The sequence below is a fragment of the Polypterus senegalus genome, chromosome 16 (genome assembly GCF_016835505.1).
Source record: "Polypterus senegalus isolate Bchr_013 chromosome 16, ASM1683550v1, whole genome shotgun sequence".
Classification (NCBI taxonomy): Eukaryota; Metazoa; Chordata; class Cladistia; order Polypteriformes; family Polypteridae; genus Polypterus; species Polypterus senegalus.
In genome coordinates, this window is record NC_053169.1 from 30,437,051 (window position 1) to 30,464,671 (window position 27,621).

Genomic DNA, 27,621 nt, shown 5'->3' on the forward strand with positions numbered 1-27,621 from the left:
TTTGTAAAGTTTTAATTAAAACAACTACTGTAACTTCATGGCATATTCTTCAAAAACCCTTTGATTTCCTCTTCCCTTGGGAGTTTCCTAATTTGCACTATTTTGTGCAGTTCTCTGAAGAGACAGCTGACATGTTTAATGTTACATACAAGCAAGCCTTATTAAGAAACACAGCAGTTAACAGAAGCCATGAAACAAACTAAAGGGATGTTCTTACAAAATAAAGATAACGCAAATGAGTAAAAATCAGTGGGATGGTGGCACACTGTTTAGCACTGCCATTTCCCAGGTCTTGGGATCTGGATTCAAATTTTGGCCTAGACTTCTTTGTTTGGGTGGTACATGCTCTTCCCCGGTTCCTGTCAGTTCCTGCCACAACCACCTCATGACAATCAACAGATGTACATATTAGGTTAATTTTCATCTCAAAATGTATTTCTTTGTGAATTAGTGTGGACCTGTGTATGAGTTTGTCCTGGGATCCATTGGCATTTTGTCTAGGACTGAGTCCTACCATGGGCTTGATACTGTAAGGAAAGGTTCCATCTCTTGGTGGACCTCTAATAGATAAAATGGGCTTTGCGAATGGATAGACAAATGTTTAAAATTGGGGTAGGTTGGTGGAGTAGGGTTTAGCAGTACTGTCTAAAGGCCCCATAAGCCATGTTTCAGTTTCCAGCCTAGTCACTATCTGCATCGAGTTTTCTCCATATCTGCACATGTTATTTTAGTTATATAGCATTTCTGCTCATCTCAAAGTTGTACAGGTCATGTTAACTAGTGACCCTAAATTGACAGGCATGAGTAAGGATCAGTATGTGAGTGTGCATTTCATTAGGATGGCACCCCTCCAGAAATAATACCTGCCTTACATCTGATTCTGCAGAAATTGGCTTCCTACCATTCTGAATTGGGATTAGGGGATTCAGAAGATGGACGGAATTATTTTCAATTATCGACTCAATTAAAAAATCAGTTATCCCAATGCCAATAGACATGAAGTGTGTAAGATATGGGTTTTGGGATATGATAGGAAGCATTGTTTGTTTTTACTGTGAGTGAAATGATTTGCGCAAAATTACATTTTTCAGTAAAACTCAGTGTTTCGCTACGGGGAAAAAAAAAAACAAAATAAAATGTATTTCGCTTCCAGCAAAATTCTAGCTATTTACAGTGTCTGGAAGTGTCTTCATGCATTAATTCTGCATGCATCTGCCTATCATTTAGTATTTAAATAAAGATTTCTAGTGGGAAAGAAAATCACCGGAAGGGTGCAGACCCTTAGCTAGGATAAGGCGATTACTACAGTATTGTGCACAATGATATGTTTTGGCAAGGAAAACATGCAACGTGTCGCATATTTAGAAGATGTGCTGCACAACTCTTGAGGGATGTGAAGAAAATGCATAAACAGAATTGTTGTTTTTGCCGTGGTATGGATTATGTGCCTTACATACTGTAGCTGTGGAAAGAACACAGGTAAACACTGAAGGATGAGCAATTCATTAGGGATCAGTGTTCTTGGCATTTCATCCCAAGAGAAAAAAAAAAACTTTAAAATCTCAAAAAAACTCATTGTCATTTGCTAAACAGCCAATGAAACACATTTTAGTGTCAGATTAGCAAAACTGTATGTGAAGCAGATCTCACTTGTTTCATACGTCACTAGTTAGCAGATTTTTGAAAGGATGAATGGATGGTTTGATGGTCGGAATTATTTTGAAATATGCTTTCATTTGAAGAAAAAAAAAAAAACAACTGCCATTCTGGTAAGGCACCAGTTCATTGCTGGTAATTTATTACCTTAGTCACTCCTTTTTGTACAATTGTTAGTTTGTAGTCATTTGAATATAAGAACTACATGTAAGACTGAGCAAACTTTTACTAGCCCTCCTTGCAGCATAGAGGTGCCCTGAATGCCAGCAGGGAATTATGGACAATGGACTTGTAATGCACAGCCCTGCTGGATACCATGGGGGCTGACAGGAGTCGCTACAGGGAGGCCCAGAGACTATTTGCCTTACACCCAGGAAGTACGTCATAGTCACGTGGACAATGGGAACGATGTGCTTCCTGGGTGAAGAAAAGAAGGATTTTTATCTGACCCGGAAGTTTTCCAGGTCACATGGACAGAGAGGAGGAAACGCTTCCAGGTCAAGGACTATAAAGGACTTTGGGAAATCCCAGATGGACGAGCTGAGTTGGGAGGCAGGGTGACTAAGCGTCTGGGAGTTTGGAGGATTGGATTATTGTATTGTATTGTTTATTGAGTATTTGGGAGTGGAGAGTGCTTTGTGCACATTATTATTATAATAAATAATAATTGGACTTTTTATCTGGTGTCTGACGTGTGGTCTGAGGGTACAAGGGTGCGAGAAAACCCTAATCTGTTACAATATATTTTATATGCACATGTCATTATGGGTAATTCATTGTAGATTGATATATTGTGCATATATATATATATATATATATAGTGAACGATAGGGGGCGCTCTCGCTCCCTTGAACCCCTGTCCACAACTCCAGACACCAGGTAAAAGTCCTCAAGTTGACTTTATTTTGTCGCCACAGTGTACAAAGCACACTCTCCACCACAATACTCATATAAATCACAATAATTATCAATAAACCAATCCTCCAGCTCCCAGACGCGTTGCCACCCTTCCACCCAGCTCAGCTCTCCGTCTGGGAACTCCCATAGTCCTTTTATACTCCCTGACCCGGAGGTGTTTCTGCCCAACCAGAAATGGTTGTGCGTGAATATCCCAGTAACTGAGCAGATTGTGAAATACTCAGACCGGCCCATCTGGCACCAACAACCACGCCACGCTCAAAATTGCTTAAATCACCTTTCTTTCCCATTCTGACATTCAGTTTGGAGTTCAGGAGATTGTCTTGACCAGGACCACACCCCTAAATGCATTGAAGCAACTGCCATGTGATTGGTTGATTAGATAATTGCATTAATGAGAAATTGAACAGGTGTTCCTAATAATCCTTTAGGTGAGTGTATATTGATGCACATATGTCATTAGGGGTTATTCATTGTAGATTGATGAGCAAAAATGTCAAATGTATCCATTCAAAAATTAGATCTACAACACAATAAAGTTTACAAAAAGTGATGGGGTCTGAATACTTTCTGAAATTCTGTGTCCTGTTAATCCATTGGACCAGAGTATTTCATTTGAAACAATGGTGTGTGTTATGGTCTGTGTTAGAAAAATAAAGAAAAAAAATACTTAAGTTGGGTTACCAGCTCATTTCCATTACCCCAGTACAGTACTTGGGGAATTCTATGACATGGCAATAGGAGGTACTGGAAGTATTCGTATTCACCATTTTAATCTTTCTTAAAATCATTTCTGTTCCTTCCATTCTTGGCTTCTTTGCTACATCTAAATGACTAGGCTGTATTATTATTATTAGTAATAATAACAATAATAATAATATTGTGGTGTGTTGTGCTTATCTAAAGCCAATGCCTGGAAGCTTTTGTGGGAACAGATCGAGCAGGAAGTATTGGCTATCATTAGAGACAACCTTTCTTCAATTGCCCTTCTATAAATGTCATTTTTTGAATGTAAAATTGTCATTTAATGGAGCTAATTTGCAAGGAAAATTAGCAGATGTTGCTGTTGAACTTAAATTGGGTTAGTCACCCCTGATGCAAGTGATGTTCTTCCTGCTCTTTATGTCAAAATCTATTTACAGATTGTGAGTAAAGGCATCCCAATGCATGCCAGAATGATTCATTCTCTTTCTGGAAAGAGGACACCAATCCCCTATGGCAAGAAAGGACAGGTAAGCAGTATTCTTATTAAAATGAATATGATCTGGATGTGTGGTGAATTATAAATGTTATGGATGTTTAGGCAGGGTGGTGCATTAAACATAAGAATGATGCATTAATTTTACAGTTTAATCCAGCAGGGGTACATATACTTCACAAAAGCTCTCAAGCATCCTGTAAGGTCCAATCATCTGAGATGAGTTCAGCAAATATAATGACCAAGTTACTCAAAGTGTAGTGAGTTGTACTGCATTGACCACCTATCCCTATAAATATGTCTCTTTTCAGTCCTCTTTCTCTGTATCACTTGCTTCAGGTTTTCTTTTCTTTGGCCATTACATGGAAATTTCTGTGCTTTCCAAGAAAATAGCTAAATTCAGTTTCCCCTCATGACTTCACATACAGTAACTTACAAAGAACCATCATCTTCAGTGATTTGTTGTTGGAAAAAAAGTTTGTGTAAATGTTACTCAAGATCTACGGCGTCACCTAGTCACTGGCATGATTAAGCAGCATTGTTTTCTTGTAATCAGGCAAATTTCCTCTTTTTCTATTCCTCTTGTCAAAATCTGTTTTTTCACTACTTCATAAATTTGAAATATCCTGGAAATTTTTTCCCTATAAGTACCACTCACTCTGGCTGAACTAGCTGGACGTGTGACATCACTCTTGTGTGACAGACAAGTGACTGCCCAAATTCACCATTACTTGCTTTCAAAAAGAATTCATATCCCTTCATTTTTTGCCAGTTTTCTTCTGTCGGTGACTTAACCATTTAAATTCACTTTTTCCATCATCAAGCTACCCTCAATACCCTATTGCAGGTCGAGATATGACACAAGGGGAGACCAATACTATTTGGGATACCAACCGGTCATAACCCTGTTTATTTTGTTACCACAGAAAAAGATAAAGCAAATCTTTAACTAAAACGTGTGTTTGGTGGCACTGCAGAGATTGGCAAGTTGCCGTTGTGTGTAAGCTCGTGAGGTGTCTCTGTGACCTTCTTTGATGCTTGTCAGGTCCAATTTGAGACACCACTTCCTGAGTCTGTCTCTCCTTTATACCAGCTGGACCGGAAGGGGTGGGGCTTCTTTGGTTCCGTTGCCCTCAAGGGGTGGTTTCTCGAGACTGTGAGGGGAAAAGGGAGGCTTTTAGCGACATTGCCACCACTTATTCTGGGATGGTACCACATACCTCACGTGAGCACTGATGGTGATCCTCATGCATGCATGATAACCCCCAAAGACAAAGTGAAAGCAGAATTTTTGAAATTTTTATAAATTTCCTAAAAGTACTAACACAGCTCTGATCCTCTTTGTCAGTTATGTCCCCTTGGTTTACATGCCACTTTTCTTGACATGTTCTAGCACTGTCCTCCTCTCTGTAAAGGTCACATATATTTCACATGTTGCTGAAATCATCATCAAGGTATAACAGATTAGTTGATATCTAAATTTCTTGTAAGATAATATGTTAAACCTATGTAATATTTAACTTGTTGCATTTTTGAACTTCAGCTCCTTCCTGCCATTTTGTGAATCTCCATTTCCCAGTACTGGTTTCGAGAAAAGCAAATTCTATAATAGTAGTTTCAAAGAAAGCAAAGCCAGGGCAGGACACCAGTCCATAAAAGGACATAATCACACACATATACACGACATATCATTTTGTAACCCATTTAATCCAGATCAGGGTCACGGGGGGTGAAGGAGCCCAATTCAGCTACCACAAGGCACAAGGCAGGAACAAACCCTGACAGGGAGCACCTGGGATAGTAACTCCGGTCTCCTTAGTGCAAGTCACCAACATGCCACCTTATACACACACATGCAATTTAGAATTGTCGGTTAACATAATACAAATATCTCAGGGCAATTTCAAAACAAATACTTTTACTACTACTAATAATAATAATTTTTTACATTTATGTAACGTATTTCTCACTTCTCAAAGCACTACAACATAGGATGCGAACCCATGAACGCAGGACGTGAACCCATGATCTCTTTGCTACAAGGCCGCAGATAGAGCACCTGAAGGAGGATGATGATGATGAGGTTAGGAACACACACTGATACAGTGCATTGCCGCACCCACCACACGACAAACCAACTCAGGATCCAGATTCGGACCCGAGTGCAGCCATGCAGTGGGTGATACCTCAGCACCACACTAGTTCAGATGGAATGGAACAGTGCAAGTTTTTTTATGGTGGCTGGAGTGCCAATTCTGCCACCAACCCCCAAGATTTCCCCTTCAGGGTACACGTGGGTAAAGATTTGAAAGCAGGTCTAGTAATGGAAATCACTTCCTCACCATGCCCTCATGTTACTTTAAGTACAAAAAAATAAAAAAATAAAATAACAGCCTAGCAGTTGTTCAAAGAGGCACACAGTGATGTGATTTATAGCTAAAGATTTTAAATCTGTCATTCTCATAAATTCATTAGATGGGTATTGGCTTTGTGTTGCCGTGCTCCTACAAATAAAAGGAGTTATTTTCTGGTGACACCACTGATCATAATGTCATTAATTCGTGGGAAGTCATGTCCTCCAGATGGAAAATGAATTCCTTGTATACTCTGCAAACATTATTAGACCAAAAGTGGCTTTTATTTTATAAAAGCAATGACTGTTTAATGCATTTCATAAAATAAAAAATAACAAGACAGGCAATTTGGAAATGACATATTTATTAATGGCTTTAAATTGCAGTTAGAAAGCAGTATTTTGAGACAGTTGTAAATCAGATAGTGTCCAGGATGGTCGCTGTGATTAAACAGTTACAAAAGAAAATATGAATATAAGTGATCACTTAGAGCACATCTAACCTTTTAACAGAACGAGGCATGTCAGTTTTAATTCTGCATGTGCTATTAGATATTATCTATTGTTATAAAGAAAATATGAATTCAGTAGACCAAAACAAGGCAAAAATATGAACATCAAGTCCTTTTTGTATTAACGGGGCTGAGCTGTGTTATAAACAAATTTATTAATTTACAGTAAAAGCATGCCTTAAGGTTAGTTAAACTCCACAGCTGATATTAACCAGTAATTTGAGATTTCAACATGGGTAACATTCACTTAATCTATTTGATATTCTTTGAAACATAAATTTGATTTCATTTAATCACCTATCTGAGAGTGTTGTTATATTTTAATAACTAATAGGAATGCTTTTTGCAATTTCTTTATTTCTACTTTTTTAAAGACCAAATTTTAACCCTTCAGAAATGTTTAATCATTTTACAATATTCAATACATATAAATTGTTTTATCATGACAGTGTCCACAAAAGTAACTTCATACTTCAAAGGTTCTTTTTTGAATGGTGGACAAGTTAATCCCAGAAGTACTTAAACTATTATCCTTGTTTTACATGCACACCCCATAACATTACATTTGAAAACCATATTAAATGTCTGAAATACCTCAGAAAAGTCCAGAAGCCTTCAGCTCCAGAGCGGTTATATCCTACAGCTCCCAGGATTATAGATAGATAGATAGATTATACAATATTAAATTAAAGAGAGATAAAAATGCAGGTATAACAGACAATTACTTTGTATAATGTTAACGTTTACCCCTGGGGTGGAATTGAAGAGTCGCATAGTGTGGGAGAGGAGCGATCTCCTCAGTCTATCAGTGGAGCAGGACGGTGACAGCAGTCTGTCGCTGAAGCTGCTCCTCTGTCTGGAGATGATCCTGTTCAGTGGAGGCAGAGGATTCTCCATGATTGACTGGAGCCTACTGAGCGCCCGTCACTCTGCCACGGATGTCAAACTGTCCAGCTCCGTGCCTACAATAGAGCCTGCCTTCCTCACCAGTTTGTCCATGCGTGAGGTGTCCTTCTTCTTTATGCTGCCTCCTCAGCACACCACCACGTAGAAGAGGGCACTCGCCACAACCGTCTGATAGAACATCTGCAGCATCTTATTGCAGATGTTGAAGGACGCCAGTCTTCTAAGGAAGTATAGTCAGCTCCGTCCTCTCTTGCACAGAGCATCAGTATTGGCAGTCTAGTCCAATTTATCATCCAGCTGCACTCCCAGGTATTTATAGGTCTGTACCCTCTGCACACAGTCACCTCTGATGATCACGGGGTCCAGGAGGGGCCTGGGTCTCCAAAATCCACCACCAGCTCCTTGGTTTTGCTGGTGTTCAGGTGTAAGTGGTTTGAGTCACACCATTTAACAAAGTCCTTGATTAGGTTCCTATACTCCTCCTCCTGCCTACTCCTGATGCAGCCCACAATACCAGTGTCATCAGCGAACTTTTGCACATGGCAGGACTCTGAGTTGTCTTACCGACATCCTACAGCTCCTGGGATCACTGCCTTTAAGGGGACTTCCTTGGAATACCTTAACAAAGTCCAGAAGCCCATATCCTTTAGCTCCAGATGGGTTACCTATATCCTACAGCTCCTGGAATCACTGCCAAAGGCCAGAATTCAGCTTCAGCTTCTGTCGGGTTACAGAACACAGCCTGCTCCCAGGTCGCACTACCTTTGAAAGGGTTTTGAGCAAACTGGTGGACTAGTCACTGTCAAAAGGCTTGCAAGCAATACCCTAACAGAGACCAGGACAACCTTCTCATGCCAGGCTACTATAACTTTCAGCTCCGAGATCTCTGTCTCTGAAAGAGTTTGACACCTGAACAAGCACAGCTTACTATATTAACACTCATCACTTGGGGTGGAACTGTTGATGTAAGTAAACAAGGCAGTTTCAGTGAGATAATGTCCAATCTTTCTTTCATTTATATTTATTTGCAGAGAAACCGGGCATATCAAACACTAGAAGGTAACATAGAAGTTATACAACCTGAACGGTTCAATTTAATGTCAATACAGCAAGCTTTGCATCAGTACAACCATAAAAGATGTCAGTGTAAATTGAGAGTCATTTTGACTTAATCCAGCTAAGGCGCTCTTTAAAAGTACAAGCCATTGCTCAGCCTTTTCCCTCCAGATAACTGTTTCCATTGGGTTGCATTTACATTTAGTAGGTAGAGCTGTACTTTTGTTCTGTAAGAGCATGATGTTTCATTGTGCTTTCAAAAATCTCTCACATATCTTCTCTCTCATATAACCATCATTGTGTCTTATGTCTCTTGTATCAAAAATAGCATACCATTAAGTACTCTCAACACAATATTTTTAATACAGAACCTTGGTAGCTGATTATGACATCAGCCTAAACTGGAAAAGTGATAAATTCCCTAGGTCTGGTTGCTTGTCAGTTAAGTTATGTTTACCTATGAGAAACATGTTTACTACAATGTCCCAAGCCCCTTCTTCTTACAAGTATATACACACTGGTTAGTTTATCTGAGCTCAAACAATAAAATAATAACACTCTTTTTAGCATTTGCTTTTTTTCATTTGTATATCCCCTATCCACCTTATTTGCATACTTCTCCACCCCAGCATCTTATCTCTTGACAAACATCATATGAGTCATTGACCATGTGGCCCCCTCATGACCATGAGTTAACAGCACCAGCCTACTGTTCTTGTTACGTAACACACAATAGCTTTTCTTTTTTGTTCCATTAAAATCTTCTTATTTAAAAAGTCCTAAAATAAAAACACACACAAATTAAATATTAAAAATCGTATTAAACAAATTGTAAAAAGTACAATTTTTTATCTTTTTTACACCAATAGGAACAATGTTGTTATCGTAGACTCATTCTGTGTTTCCTTTATTTCTAATTTTTAAAAATGAAATTTAAACCCATTAGATATGTTTAATCCTTTGATAATATTCAATGAATAGAAGGAATATAATACCAGACTCAGGGCCACCTTTTGTATACAAAAACACATCAGCGCTCTAGCATTATAAATGAATACTTTAATAATAATGTTGTTTTATGTCCCATGTGGCACTCAATTTATAATGGCACCCACTATCTGTTAATTGTAGTTTCCTTCCATTTTAGTACATTCTCTCCGTGGACAGAGCCTACTTGAATAAAGAACTTTTAACAGGTAAGTTTCTAAGGTTACTTTAATGGAGCGTTTAGCTGGATTTGCTTTAAACAAGTTGGGAGGTCTGGTTCAAATGCACCTGCCTTAAATTGTAGAAATTTAAAATAAAATCAGGGTTTTGAGGAGTCAGAGCAGATCTTCTGGGATCAAACAACTTTGAAAAAAGAAAATTTAGAAAATGAATGAATGAACTAATTAATTATTAATCAATTACGCTGTCCACTCAGTTCCTAACCCACTTATCCAGTTCATTATCAGTAGTAGTTGGAGCCTACATTAGCAGCTTTCTGCTCAAGCCTATAACCAACCATGGACAGTGTGCCAGATCATCACAGGGTTCTCTTACATGCACACCCACCTTAACTTACTCATATAGACAACTTGGCACTCACAACTTTATATTGTAATCTGACCAAATTCCACATGGACGCAGGAAGAACATGTAAATTCCATGCAGACTTTGCCTTGTCTGGGATTCAAAGTGAGGACTCCAGAGTTGAAAGACAGAAGGACGAAATTCTGTGCCATCATGTTGCCCATGTATGGATGAAAAAATGTACACACACAAGTGTTTAAAAATAAGAAATTGAACTTAATCATCTATATATTTTTTAATTTGTGTAATCTAATTTCAGTGTGTTGGAGGCTGAAAAACACCCCAGACACAGCTGGCCTGGACTAACGTAAAAAGGGTACACAGGAATGGCTTTAAAAATATATATATATTGTGGCGTGACTGAGTTACAGCCCAGATTTCAATCCAACTGAGAATTTGTGGTTGGACTTGACAAAGGCTCTTCGTTTATGATCTCCATGAATGGGGAAAATGGCAGTGTCAAGATGTGCAAAGCTGACAGACACCTGAGCACACAGACTCAAGGCTGTCATGGCTGTGAAAGGCACATTTACTAAATACTGACATGAAGGGGATGAATACTTATGTAATAACTTACTTTTGGGTTTTATATTTATAATGCATTTGACCACTTTGTGGATATCTGCTCTCACTTTGAAATTAAAGAGTCATTTTCTGTTAATATAGTAAATGCCAGAAAAGCCAAATTAAATCTACTGTGATTCAATTTTGTATAACAATAAAATCTGAAAACCTCTAAGTGAGAAGGAAGTGTGAATATTTTTATAACCATTGAAATTGCTTTTCATTTGTATAGATTGTTTTGAGACTTGCTTTTTCATATTTGTCTCTAAACTTTCAACTTCTTCCTAGCACTATTTATTACTATGCCTTTAGATTTCTTTTATCTGCTGTGCTATCCTGCTCATTCTGTAGAACTGATACTTTAGTATAGTGTTGGTTTCCCTATGAAGGGCGGCACGGGGCACAGTGGTAGCGCTGCTGCATTGCAGTTAGGAGACCCGGGTTCGCTTCCCAGGTCCTCCCTGCGTGGAGTTTGCATGTTCTCCCTGTGTCTCCGTGGGTTTCCTCCGGGTACTCCGGTTTCCTCCCACAGTCCAAAGACATGCAGGTTAGGTGCATTGGCGATTCTAAATTGGCCCTGATGTGTGTGCGTGCGCACCCTGTGGTGGGCTGGCGCCCTGCCCAGGATTTTTTTCCTGTGTTGGCTGGGATTGGCTCCAGCAGACCTTCGTGACCCTGTAGTTAGGATATAGCAGGTTGGATAATGGATGGATGGATGTCCTATGAAGTTCCATGCAAAAGCCTGATGTGATTTATAAAATAAAGATTGAAGGCTCTAGCACCTCATGGCTTTAAATGAAAAAACAATTACAGAAAATGGATGAATGGATGAAAGTACAGCACCTTCTCTGTCTTGGCTGTTGCTGTGCTATATGAAGCAAACTGAGATGCACACTTTTTGTTTCTTTTAAAGCTGCTGAGAAATATCCCAACGCATCACTACACTTTGGACACAAACTATTGGATTGGAGTTTGGAACCACGGTTAATGACATTCCGCAGGTAAACACACTTTAATGGAAGTCACTACAGTACATAACAGCAGTTACTCATTGAAGATCATGTATGGTGTGCTAAGCAAACTGCTCTTTGAAGTCAGTGATAGCACTGGCTGCTGTATTTTGCTGCTCAGCATTTAGATTTTTTTATGTTGATGCTAGTGACACTTTAGTTAAAAGACCTGAATGTTAATTATTCTTTGCAATATGCCCTTCTTATGCCACATTACAGATGCCCTGTTTACACTCAGTATACTTTTGCTAAATTTTGTTCTACTTAATTGATATTTTCTTTATGGCAGTGGATTACAGCCAGTTATACATGCAGGATTATCATTTCATATAAGCAGTACCTTGTTCTGTTAAAATGTTAAAAGTTTTGGATATCCTTTGACCGATTGTTGATATTAATCCTTTTTCTGTATCTTTTTAATGATGGATTTGTCCGTATTGTATTTTATCGAGTTGAGTTTATCTGAGACGTGGAAAAATCGTTATAAAGCAGTGTATAAGGTCAAAGTAACTCAATTTCAGTTATTAAACAGAAAAACAGAAAAAGTTGTTTTTTTTTAAAGCGTCCAGGGTCGCATTATAACCCAAAAATTAGCACAGCTGACTTACAACTCCAGAGTCATAAGTTTGCATGTTCTCCATATTTGCATTGGTTTTGCTACTGGCCTCCACACCTTAAAAATGTTTGTGTTAGGTCAATTAGTGATTTCAGATCAGCTCAGTGTGTGTGAGTGTGGCCGTCTAGAGCAGAATTCCATCATATGTGTGATGCTAAGGCTTTAACCAATCACCATTCTCACATCTCTGTAATAAGATTAGATAGACAGACAGACAGACAGAAAGAAATTGAAGGTACAGTCGACTCAGTGTGAGGCATAAGATTTAAAAGTATGCTGCTGCTGGAGTATGTGAATTTCCCCTTGGGATTGATAAAGTATCTATCTATCTATCTATCTATCTATCTATCTATCTATCTATCTATCTATCTATCTATCTATCTATCTATCTATCTAAAAAGACAAGAACAGAGAAAATAATAACAAACTCAATAGTAATAAAAGTACTTTACAAAATATACAAATTGCACTGGTTGACAACCACTTAACATGCACACATACCGGTCCCGGTACATAACGACGATTGGACGACGTCACAATCATGTCACAGCCATGTGTGCATGCCCCTCTGTCATGCACCTCGACATACTACACATCAAATGAAAATTCAGAGTCTCGTCTTTCCGATGATATAAACTATTTTGACACACAACAACCCCAACACTAACACTAAATCCTTTTTTACAGAGAAATAAATACTTTTAAGAGCTGACTTTTCCTACCTTTGACTACCTTTGAAGGCTCTCTGCAAGTCAAACATCAATATTTCCGAGCAATATTGATCTCATTCTGTCCGTAAGGCTCCAGGGAATATAATCCAGTAAAACGATTAGGTCCAAAACACACGATAGATCCTCAAAGGGACAAAAACTCCAGAAAACGTTTTTTAACTCGAGACTAGCTCCGACATTTTTTTTCACTTCTATTGGTCATATCAGACGTAATTTGTTTCTGTCGGCAATAACCATGCTAAAGCATGTTACACTGAAGTGTTAGCTTCTGATTGACACCTAAGTTGGCCAATTACGAGGGGTCTGGGGGGTGACTGGCACCTCGTATAGCCAACGAGTGTCACAGACAGCTGAACGATGACGCACAACTCCAAACCCTGGTAGAATCTACCAGTTTGATTGGACGCTGTGAGTGACACTCCAAACTTACAGCCAATGAGCAGCTGAGCACGCCACTATGTAACTTGCCATACCAACTTGTAAACAAAACCGATCGAGCTGCGAAGCTGGCATTTGTGCCAGTCTGCAGACTTGGTGCGTGGTTGTTTATTGTGATTTCACCTAGTTTTTTTCGCATTTTAAATATGGATAAACGTACAGATAAACATAAATACACTCTCAATTAAGTCGTAGACGAATGTACGCGGCGTCACAGTTTTCAATCGGACAATGGATATGTCTGAGGCAGAGAGCAACATGTGACATGCCCTTGTGCTTTCTGCCTGCTAGGGATTGCTACAATCAGTGGCACATGGAAAAACGCTGAGCTGTGTTGTAACAGTTTGTAAAAAATGTATATAGTTTGTGTGCATTTTATTAAAAAAAGTAAAAATAAAATATATATATATATATATATATTTGGCCCATAAGACTTGTTTTGACTATTTTTATATTGAAATGTGTATTTTTTATTGTTTTTATTATGGAATATAAATTTCCATAACTAATAGAGTGACACTGTGTGTAGATATAGATTCCTTTAGGTGTAAGCTTTCAGTAGAGCCCTCATTGATATCTGTAGGTTGACGCATTCAAAAGTTATTACACTTTTTCCATACGTTCCAAAATGTGGATAATGGATAAACCATAGGTCCCTCTAAAAAGCACCTGGACATGCCCACATAAAACTGGTGTAAAAATGTCATTTTTACAGGAATCCTTTTCAAATTTGAAATGTGAGTAGTCAACAAGTTATTCTGTTGGTACATAGTGTGTTTCTGTCCCCACCTACCTACTGCAGCTATAGAGGCCTTTATTTTCACAAAAAAACTTAGGCGAGAACAAAAAAATTCATTTTTTATGTGAGTTCTAATGTGCATAACTTTTGATCAGTCACACCTACAGTGATTCTGACTACTAAGGGTGAAACTAGAGAATGTTACCTTTACAAAGAGACCAAACATGTGTTTATACTCCAGATAGTTCAATAACAGCAATGATTCTAATTTGGAGAGGTCGAATTACAAGCGATTTAGCAAAAATGACCCCACTTGATAAGGGGTTTTAAGGTCTATATTGCACATTGGGAGAATGATATGGAGCAGTTTTATTCTGAGTTCAGGGCCATGATTACTTTTGGATATAAGCTGTTTTTAAGGCGGTTTGTCCTGGTTTTCATTGCTCTGTATCTCTTGCCCGATGGCAAAAGCTGGAAGAGGCAATGACCGGGATGTGATGAATCCTGTGCAATGTCTATTGCTTTTTTGCGGCATCGGGAGGTGTAGATTTGTTCCAGAGTGGGGAGGGTACAACCAATTGTTCTCTCCGTTGTCCTGAAATAATAATATTTAAAAATAATAATAGGTTGCATTTAGAGAGTGCCTTCCACAAACTCAAGATTGATTTACATACAGAGTAGTAAAAAAAAAACTTATACAGAAAACAAAAGTTCATTATAAGAGGAAAGTTTTCAGTTGAAATTTAAAGGTGGAGAAAGAAGAGCAATCTTGGAGAGACTGAGGAAGAGAGTTCCAGAATTGAGGGGCCATAACAATGAAGGACCTGCCTCCCAGAGTGGAGACAGTAAGGAGATTACTGCACAAGGACCTGAGAGAGCAACAAGGAGTGTGTAGCAGTAGGGAGCACAATCGCTCCCTTGAACCCTCAGGTACCACGCCAATCACCAGGTAAAAGTGCAATAATTCTTCTTTTTATTATAATAATTATGTGCACCAAGCACTCTCCACTCTACACTACTCATAAATAAACAATACAATAATAATCACAATAACCAATCTTCCACTCCCAGACGCGTTGCCCTCCTACCACCCAGCTCAGCTCGCCGTCTGGGAGCTCCCACGGTCCTTTTATAGTACACGACCCGGAAGTGCTCCTTAACCTGCAGTCCATGTGACTTCCTAGCAATTCCGGGTCAAATCAAAACTCTTCTTTCTTTGTTAGCCCGGAAGCACTTTATTCCTTCCGTCCTCGTGACCTGCAAGTACTTCCGGGCTATAGGAAAAGCAAATGTCTCTGTGCCTCCCTGCAGCGTCCCCTGGCGGCCCCGACATTATCCAGCAGGGCTGTGTATTACAACTCCAAAGTCCATGATGCCCTGCTGGAATTCGGGGCATCTCCACATTGCAGTGAGGGCTCCATCTGGCGGCTTGGGGGTCTTGGCCGGGATAAACTGCCGGGCATAGTCCACAAGTGTAAGGAGTTTGGAGCTGAGTGACGTAGAGGGTAGCAAGGTTATGTACTGCTTTGAAGGTGAGAAGCAGAATCTTGAATGTAATCCTTGATGGAACCAGTAACCAGTGAAGCTGGGAGAGAACAGGGAGATGTGAACAAATCGCTTTGTGTGGGTGATGACGCTGGCTGCAGAGTTCTGAATGTACTGTTCCTTCTGTATAGATTTTGCAGGGAATCTGATAAAGAGAGAATTACAGTAATCAATACGAGACATTATTAAACAATAAACCAGAGTCTGAGCATCATTATAGGACAAAAATGGATGGAGGCGGGCAATGTTACGGAGATCATTCATGTCTGTCATTTTCCAACCCGCTATATCCCAACACAGGGTCGCAGGGGGTCTGCTGGAGCCAATCCCAGCCAACACAGGGCGCAAGGCAGGAACAAACCCCAGGCAGGGTGCCAGCCCACTGCAGGGCATACACACACACCAAGCACACACCAAGCACACACTAAGGACAATTTAGGATCGCCATTGCACCTAACCTGCATGTCTTTGGACTGTGGGAGGAAACCAGAACACCCGGAGGAAACCCACGCAGACACGGGGAGAACATGCAAACTCCATGCAGAAAGAAACCTAATGTGTAGCTCAAAGGTAAGTGATGAATCAAACAAAACACCAAGATTTCTGACAACAGGAGCAGGTTTGACAAGTGTACCATCAACAGAAATAGAGAAGTTGGATGCCTTAGAAGGTTGGGAGTTTGGGCCTACTAGTAACACTTCATTTTTATTGGCATTAAGCTTGAGAAAGTTATTTTCCATCCATAGCTTAAGATCAGTGATGCAGTCAGTGAGTGTACTGGGAGGCAAGACTGTAGGGGAGTGTGTACTAAGATATAACTTGTATATCGTCTGCATAACAGTGGAAATTAAGGCAATGTCTGTGAATAATCTGACCCAAAGGAAGGATATAAAGTAGAAAAAGTAATGGCCCATGGACTGAAAAATGAAACAACCCAGTTTGTAAATGAATGAGTGAGCTAACAACCTATCAATAGCATCTGCTAATAGCATCCATTAGTACATCAATCATTATGAAGTTTAATTAAATTGAACAAAAGAAAAGCTTATTTATCATAAAAGTGTGAGTACATCATCATCACTATCATCAGTCTATTGAACTTTGTGTGTTCAGATGGCTATTAGATGATTCTAATCTGGTTTTATTCATTTCGTCTGATTTTTGACAGAAAATATAAAATATGATATAGTTGAAGTTTGTATTTGTGCATTTTATAAATTATGGAAGCAGGTAGGCTCATACAGATCTTACAGATTTTGTTTTCTTCTCTGTATTAATAAAGGTCTGATGGATCAACTAAGGAGGGAACAAGTGATCTCATTGTAGGTTGTGATGGAGCCTTCTCAGCTGTCAGAAAACAGTTCATGCGCCAGAGTCGCTTTGATTACAGCCATACATACATTCCCCATGGTTATATGGAACTCACTATTCCTCCAAAAAATGGGAATGTAAGTAATAACTTGCACGAGAAACAATCTACTGGAAATGATTAAACTAGATAGTTTAATGGTGAGGTGTTAGGGGAATTAAACAGCAAACAGTGTCTCTGGAGTGACTTGAGAAGTGAAAACGTGGAAAACTGAAACCAGTCAGATCAGCCACATAGGTCACACCTGACTGAATAAACAAGATGCTTTGTGAGGAGAAGATCTGACTGAACATGATCCTCCATCTGAGACATTTCATAAGCCACATGACACAGCAGAGTGAAGACAGAAGCAGTGCAGTATATACAGTAAATACAAGTCTACATTTATATTGCTATGAGATCAATTTAATGGATACTGTCTAAGGTTTGGTCAGCAATTATGATAATTTGAACATTGTTACGGGTTTCTGTATTATCGATTCAATGGGTAGGCAATAAGTTGGTTATTCCCCAAGTTTTCTCAGCAATTGTGAATACTATAAAAAGTAAAGCCTATACTGTTAAAAATGACAACCCAGATTTATTTCTGGCACAAAGTGTCAGCAGCTGACACAAGAATGACTTAATCCTTTCATATTGCATCTTTCATAATCAGTGTCTGGCTAATAAGAAAAATTGTCAAAGAAACTCCAGCAAAAATATGGTTTCCACATTCATAATAATCAAATTATTCACATTTTAATGCTCAGAGGCCCATCATTCTTACTTATTCATAATCATAGTCCTATCATGGAATGCCTCGCAATTGAATCGGTTGTTCTGTATTTATTTTAGTGGACTTAGTTAGGCAATAAAATCTTAACACTATTTTTTGACATTTGACAAGTTCTAATTCAGAACAGTAAGTATGTAATTTAACTTTTGTCTTTAAAGTTTGCTATGGAACCTAATTTTCTTCACATTTGGCCAAGGAACACTTTCATGATGATTGCTCTACCAAACCTTGTAAGTGTTACCTCTTCTTTGTTCTGTTATGAGTCGTAGAAGTATTAGTAATAATGCTTAATTTACTCAGTCATGTGTTCTGTATTTATATGAATCAATTAAGCTATGAAGCACATCTTTTAGAGCCATGGGGAGGACATGCAAATTCCAACAATTAAAAAAAAAATCTGACTGGGCTGGGAATTAAACTGGAACTCAGGATCTGTGAAGGAGCAGCACATCACCACACCACATCAAACGCTGCACACATTACCCTGCAGACACTATGAACGCCAGAGGTCGCTGTTGCCCCTTTAAACCCAACAGACAGATACGCAGACACAGTGTAAAAGCACAAAGAAGTTCTTTTAATTCTTTTTCCTTCTTCACGGTGCCTTTCAAGCACCACAGCCACCATAAACAATTAAACAAAAAATCAGCACAATTCTCTTTCCCCCACAATTCTCTTTCCCCCACAATTCCCAGCAAACTCTGTCCTACTCCTCCCAACCCCGGCTCACTTGCTGGGTTCCCACCAGTCCTTTAAATAGTCTTTGACCCGGAAGTGCTTCTGTCTTTCCAATCACGTGACTCTTCCGCACTTCTGGGTCAGATGGGAAACTTACGTTTCTTCTTCAGCCTGGAAGTACTTCAGGGCTTCCATCCTCATGACTCAACAGTATTTCCGAGCTATAAGTGAAGCACGACTCCCCCAGTCCTTCCGTAGCACCCCCTGGTGGCACCCACGGCACCCAGCAGGGCTAAGATAGCGAACTCCAAGTCCCAGGATGCCCTGTGAGAATCTGGGGCACCGCTATACTCCAGGGGAGCTGCCATCTAGCGTCTTGGGGGAGGCAGTGTCCAAAAGTAGCTGCCTCCCCCATCCTTTCATTCTCTGGGTGTCCCGGCCGGTTTGAGCTGCTGGCCATTCATCACAACACATAACCTTTTTTAAGGAGATAAGAAAATGTGTGAATGAAGTAATACATGTAAAATTAAATGAAAAGATAATCCGTTATTTAATACTATGACATAATTAGAGGACAAAAATAAAACATTGCTTTGCATGACTAGCATTCCCTTTTACTTTTATTCTGCTACATTAATATCGGCACCTTAACAGATATAGAGGGGCTTCACCCCAGCAGAAACAAGCTCATAATTGCCTCAGAGTTGTTTTCTTCCTCACTCTGCTTGTTTTAACTCTTCTTTACTCCATCTGTTCCTACTCCCCCCATTTGTGTTATGCTAAAGTCGTTCAGTTTATTTTTGCGTGAGAGCTGAGACCGCCCGTGTGTGTAACCTTAGTCTATAATATACTTTGTATGCACCAAACTGATCAAAATGGCTAAAGTTCTTGACACAAACAGGTTCAAGGCCACTTTTTCTTTACTCTTGCCAGTTGGCAGGATACATCTGTACTTGTCTACCTGCCATTTAATAGTTTCGCCTGACATGTAATGTCTTTTCATTATGTTGAAAAAGATGGGCCTTCCTAATAGAGAGGCCTTGCTTTGTATACTGCATATGAAGTTATGGACAAAATATAAAATTATTCAGTTTGGGTATCGTGCATTGTAAGCGCAACAAAATACATTTAGCATTCTTTTTTATAACAAAGTATTGATTAATCCAATTCAGCATTGCATCTTTTTCATACTACGTTTAAGTCTTGTGGTAGAAATTTAACATCTTATTAAAGAAAGAAATGTCCTCTAACAGGACAAATCAGTAATCAGGCAGGAGAAAAGCTGATCATTGTATATTTTAATTTCTCCTTGGCAAAATCCCTTAGAGGGAGCATTCATCAAAAGCAGGCGCATACAGCATGGTCAGAATGATCAGAGAACCAAAGAAGAGAGGTTCATTTTATAAACTATTGAATTTACATATCCAGTAGTGTCAATCACTACAAATAATTTACTGTGGTTGGTTTGTTGGAGGGCGGCACAGTGGCGCAGTGGTAGCGCTGCTGCCTCGCAGTTAGGAGACCCGGGTTTGCTTCCCGGGTCCTCCCGGCGTGGAGTTTGCATGTTCTCTGCGTGGGTTTCCTCCGGGCGCTCCGGTTTCAGGTGACATGCAGGTTAGGTGGTTTGGCGATTCTAAATTGGCCCTAGTGTGTGCTTGGTGTGTGGGTGTGTTTGTGTGTGTCCTGCGGTGGGTTGGCACCCTGCCCAGGATTGGTTCCTGCCTTGTGCCCTGTGTTGGCTGGGATTGGCTCCAGCAGACCCCCGTGACCCTGTATTCGGATTCAGCGGGTTAGACAATGGATGGATGGATGCATGGTTTGTTGGCTTACACCCAAATGACATATATAAAATAAAAGTCTATTATATTATATTCTGGTTCTTCTTATACCTTTGAGTTGAGCCGCCACCCTTGACATTTCTGTGCATATAACAACTGTCCATTCTGGTTCTTTACAGGACATCTGCTGATTTCTTAGTCATCTCTTAGTCATCTTTCAGTAAATTTTGTTGTTCTCTTGTCCTTTATCTAATTTCCCAATATGCCTGCAAAGGTTTCCAACATTTATTAACCCTTTATGCTATTTCTCTAAGATGAAAGCTATGTTGCCCTAAAATTATTCTTCCACAGTCTACTGAATTTCATTTACAAGAATGTTTTCCTTGTAATGGTGCTCTCTGTGAAAGGTGTAATACGATAAATGTTATCTGATTAAAAATTACAGTTTACTCTGAATTTCAGCCACATTGCAAAAGAATGCTGCAAGACTGCTAGTGTTGAAAACTGTGAGTGTGTCAGCCACAAATAAATATTTTTGATATTCCAGTGCTAATCCTGTTGATCCCTTATTTTTGCAGGACAAGACGTTTACATGCACTCTTTTCATGCCTTTTGAACATTTTAAAGAAATCACAACAGAGGAACAAGTGTTGGCTTTTTTTCAGAGATACTTTCCTGACGCCATTCCTCTCATTGGAGAGTAAGTGTGTTACAGTGTATTGAAGCTAAATTTAGTTTAAATGATTAATTTTACACTTCAAGTGTCATGCCATTTCATTTTCTAATCTGCTTAATCCAAACTAGGGTTATGGGAAAAGGCTGGTGGCTGTCTCACCTAGCACAGGGGACAAGACATGGACAAACTCTGGAACAGTCTATCACATTGCAACCACACATACACTCACGCAGTAGCCTAAAAGAAATTGTATACTGTTTTCTCTCATAATAATGTACATGCAAGGCAGTATAACTGTTGACCACCGTGTCTTTTGTTGTTTATTTCACTTAGCTCCTACATTATAAGATCACTTGCCTTGGCTTTCTGCTGAGCCAACCTCACGTTACTCTCATTTAGGTGTGATCAACAAGTTTCTTACTTCTTTATGGTTTGTTGTTTGTAAAGTGATGAAAGTTGGACTTGGAAATGCATGTTGAGCAACTGAAGGAGCTCGGCACCTTTGTGGAGTACAAATGCATCAGCCTTTCGAGGCATCTCTTTATATCAGTGCAGTTATTTTTTCATTTGTAATTTTATTGCTTTTGAAGAGAATATTATTCCGTATTTTAGCATAACTTTTAATTTTGGGGCTATTGTGACAGTATGTCTTCTATTAACATTTGTTATAGATATAACATTTGAGAATGAAACCTCTCACAGCCAGTTTAACAGGATAAACTGCTAAAGAAATGCTAAACTTCAAAGAATTCTCTTAAAAATGCTAATTATGCAGTAAAACAATAAAAAGTTTGCAGAAGGGTCAGGATGAGGAGAATAAATAACAAAAGTGAGGACATAGCTGAATGATTGATGGACAAATAAAGAACTAGTTTTTTTTCTTTTCACCCAAAAATGATTTTTTTACATGTTACTTATCCTATGTAGTTTGTGACGCTAAAAATTTTTAACTTTATGTTTTCATGGAGAATGGAAATTAAAAACATTTTCTGATAGAATGGGTAGCTAGTGGAAACCAAACCCCTCTACATTCGCTTGGCCTCAATTTTGGTAAATAAGCATGGATTTTTGGGAGTTTCGACAAACTCTGCAAAATGCAACTTAGTCAATAGGGAAAGAGAAATTAACGTTGTTTTGAGTGGATTGCAATGGTACAATGGTCTTTTAAGCGTCTCTGAGGGCTAGGGAAGCATCTTCCAACTATGTTGGACTAATTATTGTGGCCAAAAATGGGACCTGAGCTGTGAGGCAGCAGTGCTAACCACTGTGCCACCTTGACCCAAATATACAATTATACTCCAAGAACTTTATCCCACTCTGCATCTCCCAAGAACTAATCATTATGACTAACAGAGCCAATGATGCAAGGGATCAGCATTATATACTTGGGTGACTGTCCATATCACTACCCGATCTGCGCTTCATAGCGAGGAACATAACATGCTTAATCCGGCAGTAAAGACACAATGTACAATGAATCTATGCAGAACAATGATGTGTTCTTATCCTTATGCTTATGCTATGCTTATCCTTATGGACAGCTAATGTACTCATCAAATGAAATTTCTGCAATTGCAGATCTTACTGGTATACTTATTGGGAAATGACATGATGCAGGCATGTACGTGGTATAAATTATTTACAAATGTGCAAAGTGGACAGGGCAGAACCATAAAGTGTGAGGTAGAGTGCACTTACAGTCTGTATATGTGAAAGTTCTGTTCATGTGTAATTCAAATCAGGCGGGTAGTACAGATCAGAAGACAAAGGTAGTGACATCCCTATTCAATATGTCTACTACAGCTCTGTGATGTCACACTGGACTAACAAGGCATCATGGGACACTGGGAAAAAATGTTTGCCTAAACAGGCCCCACAGTGAATTTTAAATGAAAAATTCAGCAAACAAGGCAACCGGCAAACCTAGGATATTAGGAAATTCACTTTGGAAAAGGCTTTGATGAATTTGACCAATCAACACTACTATAGAACAACAGCAAACAGTATAAAATATCCAGTTGCATGCTGACAACATTCAAAACACAATGCTTTTTTGTTAAAATATTATTAAATTAATACTTAAGGAAAATCAATAGTTCACAAACGTGAAGTGCATTCAAAGAGGCTCGAGCTTTTTGAATTGAAACCTGCCTCTCTACCTTATTCATTGCTCCAGGCTCTTGTGTTCGATTCAATTGCTTGTTCCCGTGTGAACGTGTGTCAGGTGCATCCACTACAACACTTTTCCAAAAGCATTTATTTAACAGTATTTTACCATAAAAGGCATGCATTTTACATGATGTGAGCTTGCAACTGGTTGACTTGACATGCGGACTACAATGACACAAGTAATGTAACTTTTTTTCTGAATGTTTTTATATTGTTTGCTGTTGTCCCATGTCAGTCACCATTGGCTCCCATTCTATCGGAAACTTTGTTGTGTCCATTCTCCATGAAAACACGAGATTCATATTTTTTCTTGGGCATTACTACAAATCATGTGGAATAAATAATATATTTAAAAATTAAATTTTTGGGTGAAGTATTCCTTTAAATGAGGAGATCACATATTGGTAAAGGTAAGATGTGGGGATCATACTTGTGGCCTCCCTTTTGTCAGAGTTTTGGTTGCTTGAACTCTATATAATTCAGCTTGTTTATTTCAAACTATTATTTAATAAACTCCTTTTAAAGTTAATTTGCAGCCTCTTCATTCTTCTGCCTGAGAAGAATATTCTAACCCCTTCACTTTCAACATATGAACACCCAGTAAGCCAGGCCTAGTGTTCTTTCGAAAAATCAGATTTAAATTCCTCTTCTTCACCAAATAACAGAGTGAGCATTAATGTCAGAGACTATAAAGAGAAGTCATCAATCAGAAATGCTAAAATGGTTAAATGGTATGAGTGAATAAGCATTTTAAAGAGCACTAATTGAGGATGGCCTTAATGAAGGGTTGCCATATACCGAATCATTTTTTAATCAACTCTGTTAAGGTTAATTTACTTTTCTGTAATTTTAAATAGTAAAAAAATATTTTACCATTGTGCTGTGATAAGATTAGGATTGTTCTATTTAAAAAAATCAATATGGTGAGCGAGTAGTGTTGCATATCACAGTAATATGATCATTAGAGTGTTCCATCTGACATTACCCCAAATGGGACTAATGAGGGATACCAGTTTGGCAGATGAGAACTCTGAGTGACTGGAGTTTGGTCATTATGAGACTGCATGCACTTGAATACCTCTCTAAAATTTCTAATTGTCTCATGTTTTAACAGAAATGCTTTAAAAAAGGATTTCTTTCGCTTACCCGCACAAGCAATGGTATCAGTGAAGTGCTCTCCATACCACATTGGAAGTCACTGTGTGCTGATGGGAGATGCAGCACATGCTGTCGTTCCTTTTTATGGGCAAGGAATGAATGCAGTAAGTCATAACGTCATTTACTGGATTGCTTCTCAATGTCATAAATGGTCTACAGTGGTCTCAGAAGGTCATTATAAATGTGTTAGAAACCTGCAAAATTATTTCTTGTCTGATTACCTTAAAGTGTGCAAATCATAGATATATTTGGTTCTGGGTGTGAAATTTTGAAAAATGAGTAAATATAAAAAAAAATAAAAATATGATAGATATAGTCAACACATGTTACATGTTGAGTACTCTTTGGAGATCACTTTATCTTAACACATTTATTAATGAAGACAAGCACAGCATGAATGAGATTTCATATTTTATTTAAATTGGCAGCAGCAGCAGAGGAATGTGTATGAAAATGCAGAATTTTATGGAACATTGGGTTATTTAGTAAGTCTAAATTAGTCATATATAAATAACTCTGGATGTGTGAGTGAGTGGGGTTATTAAAGGTCTTTCCATCACTGATTCCCGTATTGTATGTGGTACTGCCAAGGTTCTGGTTCTGGTTTTGTGAAACCTTTTAATGGAGAAAGCAGGTGTAAATATTAGATGGGCTGATAAACAAGATGGAGACTGTTCCTCCATTTATTTATTTTGCTAATTTAATGCCTAATTTTAGAACATTAGAAACACTGTTATGAAAACAGGCCAATCATCTAGATTGTCCGAAATAACATCAACCTCAACAACAGCAAGTCGAAATTTGAAGGTCCCTAAAGTTCTACTCTCCACCACACTACTTAGTAATGTATTTTATTCATCCATAATTCTTTGCCTGAAGAAACACTTTCTTACATTTACGCAAAATTTGCCCTTAAGAAGTTTCCAACTATATCCTTGTGTTCTTGTTGCAGAATTTATTTTAAAGTAAATTAGATCCTATGTGCTAATTCCTTTAATAATTTGAAACAATTCAATCATGTCCCCTCTTAATCTTTGTTTGGTTAAACTGAAAAGGTTCAACGTCTTCAATCTGTCTTCATAGCTTATACCTTTCAGTCATGGATTCGGCCTAGTTGCTCTCCTCTGGACTTTCCCTAACGCTAGTTTGTCTTTTGACCTCCATTGCATGATGGAGGTCAAAACTGCACACAAGTGCTCCACGTCAGCCCTCAGTAGTGCATTATAAGAACTTTGGCATAACCTCCCAGGCTTTGTACTCCACACGTCGTGATATATAAACTAACATCCTGTTGGCCTTCTTGATCACTTCTGTACACAATCTCTCCCAATATCTCTGTATCATTGTTTGTCCCAATATCTCTTTCAGACCTTTTTTTATAAAGCATTTTTAATTTTCTTACAAAGTACTCCTACTGTTGCTTCCTGTGTGTACCGCCATTTAATTTCCAATTGTATCATCAAGGGTATGAGCATGATGTAACTCGTCACACTCTTGGAATGCATAATTTGTTCTGATTCAAGAGTCATAGTATTGAAAGGCACAAGTTTATTATAAAGAATTACCCAGGGCAGGGGACATTGAGTGATGAAAAACTCTTGCTTCTTTCAGAATTTACGGCTTTAGTGTGATTACCACTGACTACTGACTGACTTTTGTGAGTTGCGCTCCATATCAGCATTGTCATTCTACATGAACATATGCACTGGGGCCTGATGCAAGATGCTGTGTGGATAATGCACACCAAGTGATAATCAGCTACCATGTAGAACGCATGTAGTATCTGATTGACATAGAGATGCCATATATACATAGTTACAGACACAATAAAACTCGCATAAAGGAACTGATTTTTCATTTTACTTTTTTTTTCACACAAGCAGCATCTGCATTTGGCTCAATAGCATCCTCTGCAGACCACAGCTAATGTATATCGTACTGATTGATAAGGAGATGGCAGACACAATCACTTACCTTCTCAGTACAGCTGTCATGTAAAGGAATAGGTGATTGTCATCTGAAAAGATCAAATTGTAGCCGTGCATTTTAAAGCAATGCCCAAGCCCTGGATGGAGTTTGCAATGAGAAACTGAAATCTAAATTAAGTTCACAAAGAGAAACTGAACTTTAAAATCAATTGTGAATTTCCACAGCTCATTCATCTCACCAAGAGAAACTTTTTTTGTTTGGCTGAATGAGTTTTGTGATAGTGTTAGTGGATGTGTGCCACTTCTGTATTAACAGATATTCTTAACAGTCAGAGAAGAATTTAAGAGAAAAAAATGACAGAAATGTTTAGTGGGTTCTTCAGTTGTTTAGTGTGCAATATAATATGCTGATACATCCACTTGATGTTCTGCGACACCTCATCAGTGATGTACCCTGGCTTCATTGTGTCGGGTCTGTCAACATTAGACACCCTCGTCCAGGCAACCCAGCGAGCATTGATCAAGTCCCAATTTGTGACCCAGTATCATTCATCCACTGATCACACCTCTTGAACCAAAGCCATGTTTCTGTAACCTCGGTGATAGTTTGAATGGCTTTCCACTTTGCCACCCCAGTGATGCTGAGCAGTGTGTAGTGCGGACTGAAAAGCCTCCAAAGCCTCTACATCCTACTTCAACTACAGTATTTGGCAGTAAGCTCGCCAACTCTGTGTGGTACTTAGCAAGCTTCCTCCATGCAGTCTTTCCAAGGCACTGTCAAATCTATCAAGAACAGTTGTTTTGAAGCTTCTGACAGAATGACTAGGTCACACAGCAGTGATATTGTTGCTTTGTTGGCCATAAATTTTAGTTGTTTGCACAATCTTGTGCAGTAATGAGTAAACCTGACAATGTTCAGGGCTGTGGATGGGGCTGCTGTCCTGTTTGCATGAAGGCAAGATATACACGATTGCATACTTTAGGGGTGACAAACTATTGACACATTGCACTGTATTCTAAAAGAATAGGGGACAAGAAGGTACATTAATAATTGGGGTCTCAGATGGGAGTTTCCTGTTTATTTGTTTAATAGCAAAGTCAATGAAAAAAGTAACATACAGGTCATTTTTACCACTGGTGTGTCTCCCAGTTGTTATACTAGATATCCTTACAAGAGGTTTATTTAAGTACCCAGGGAAAGAGACATAGTCAAAGGCAAGGGGAGTCAAAAACTGAGTAGTCAAATAAAGTGATAGCAAAGCAAGAATCCTTATAT

General features: G+C 38.8%; 1 protein-coding gene across 1 annotated transcript in view; it reads left to right on the forward strand.

Annotated features, from left to right (window-relative positions):
* LOC120516669 (kynurenine 3-monooxygenase) overlaps positions 1-27,621 on the forward strand; it is a 71,061-nt gene that overhangs the window by 19,137 nt on the left and 24,303 nt on the right. The window contains exons 4-10 of the mRNA XM_039738519.1: positions 3,717-3,806; positions 9,747-9,795; positions 11,649-11,736; positions 17,097-17,262; positions 18,117-18,188; positions 20,993-21,114; positions 24,374-24,521. Of these exons, the coding sequence (XP_039594453.1) occupies positions 3,717-3,806; positions 9,747-9,795; positions 11,649-11,736; positions 17,097-17,262; positions 18,117-18,188; positions 20,993-21,114; positions 24,374-24,521 (735 nt within the window). The remainder of the gene's footprint in view (positions 1-3,716; positions 3,807-9,746; positions 9,796-11,648; positions 11,737-17,096; positions 17,263-18,116; positions 18,189-20,992; positions 21,115-24,373; positions 24,522-27,621) is intronic.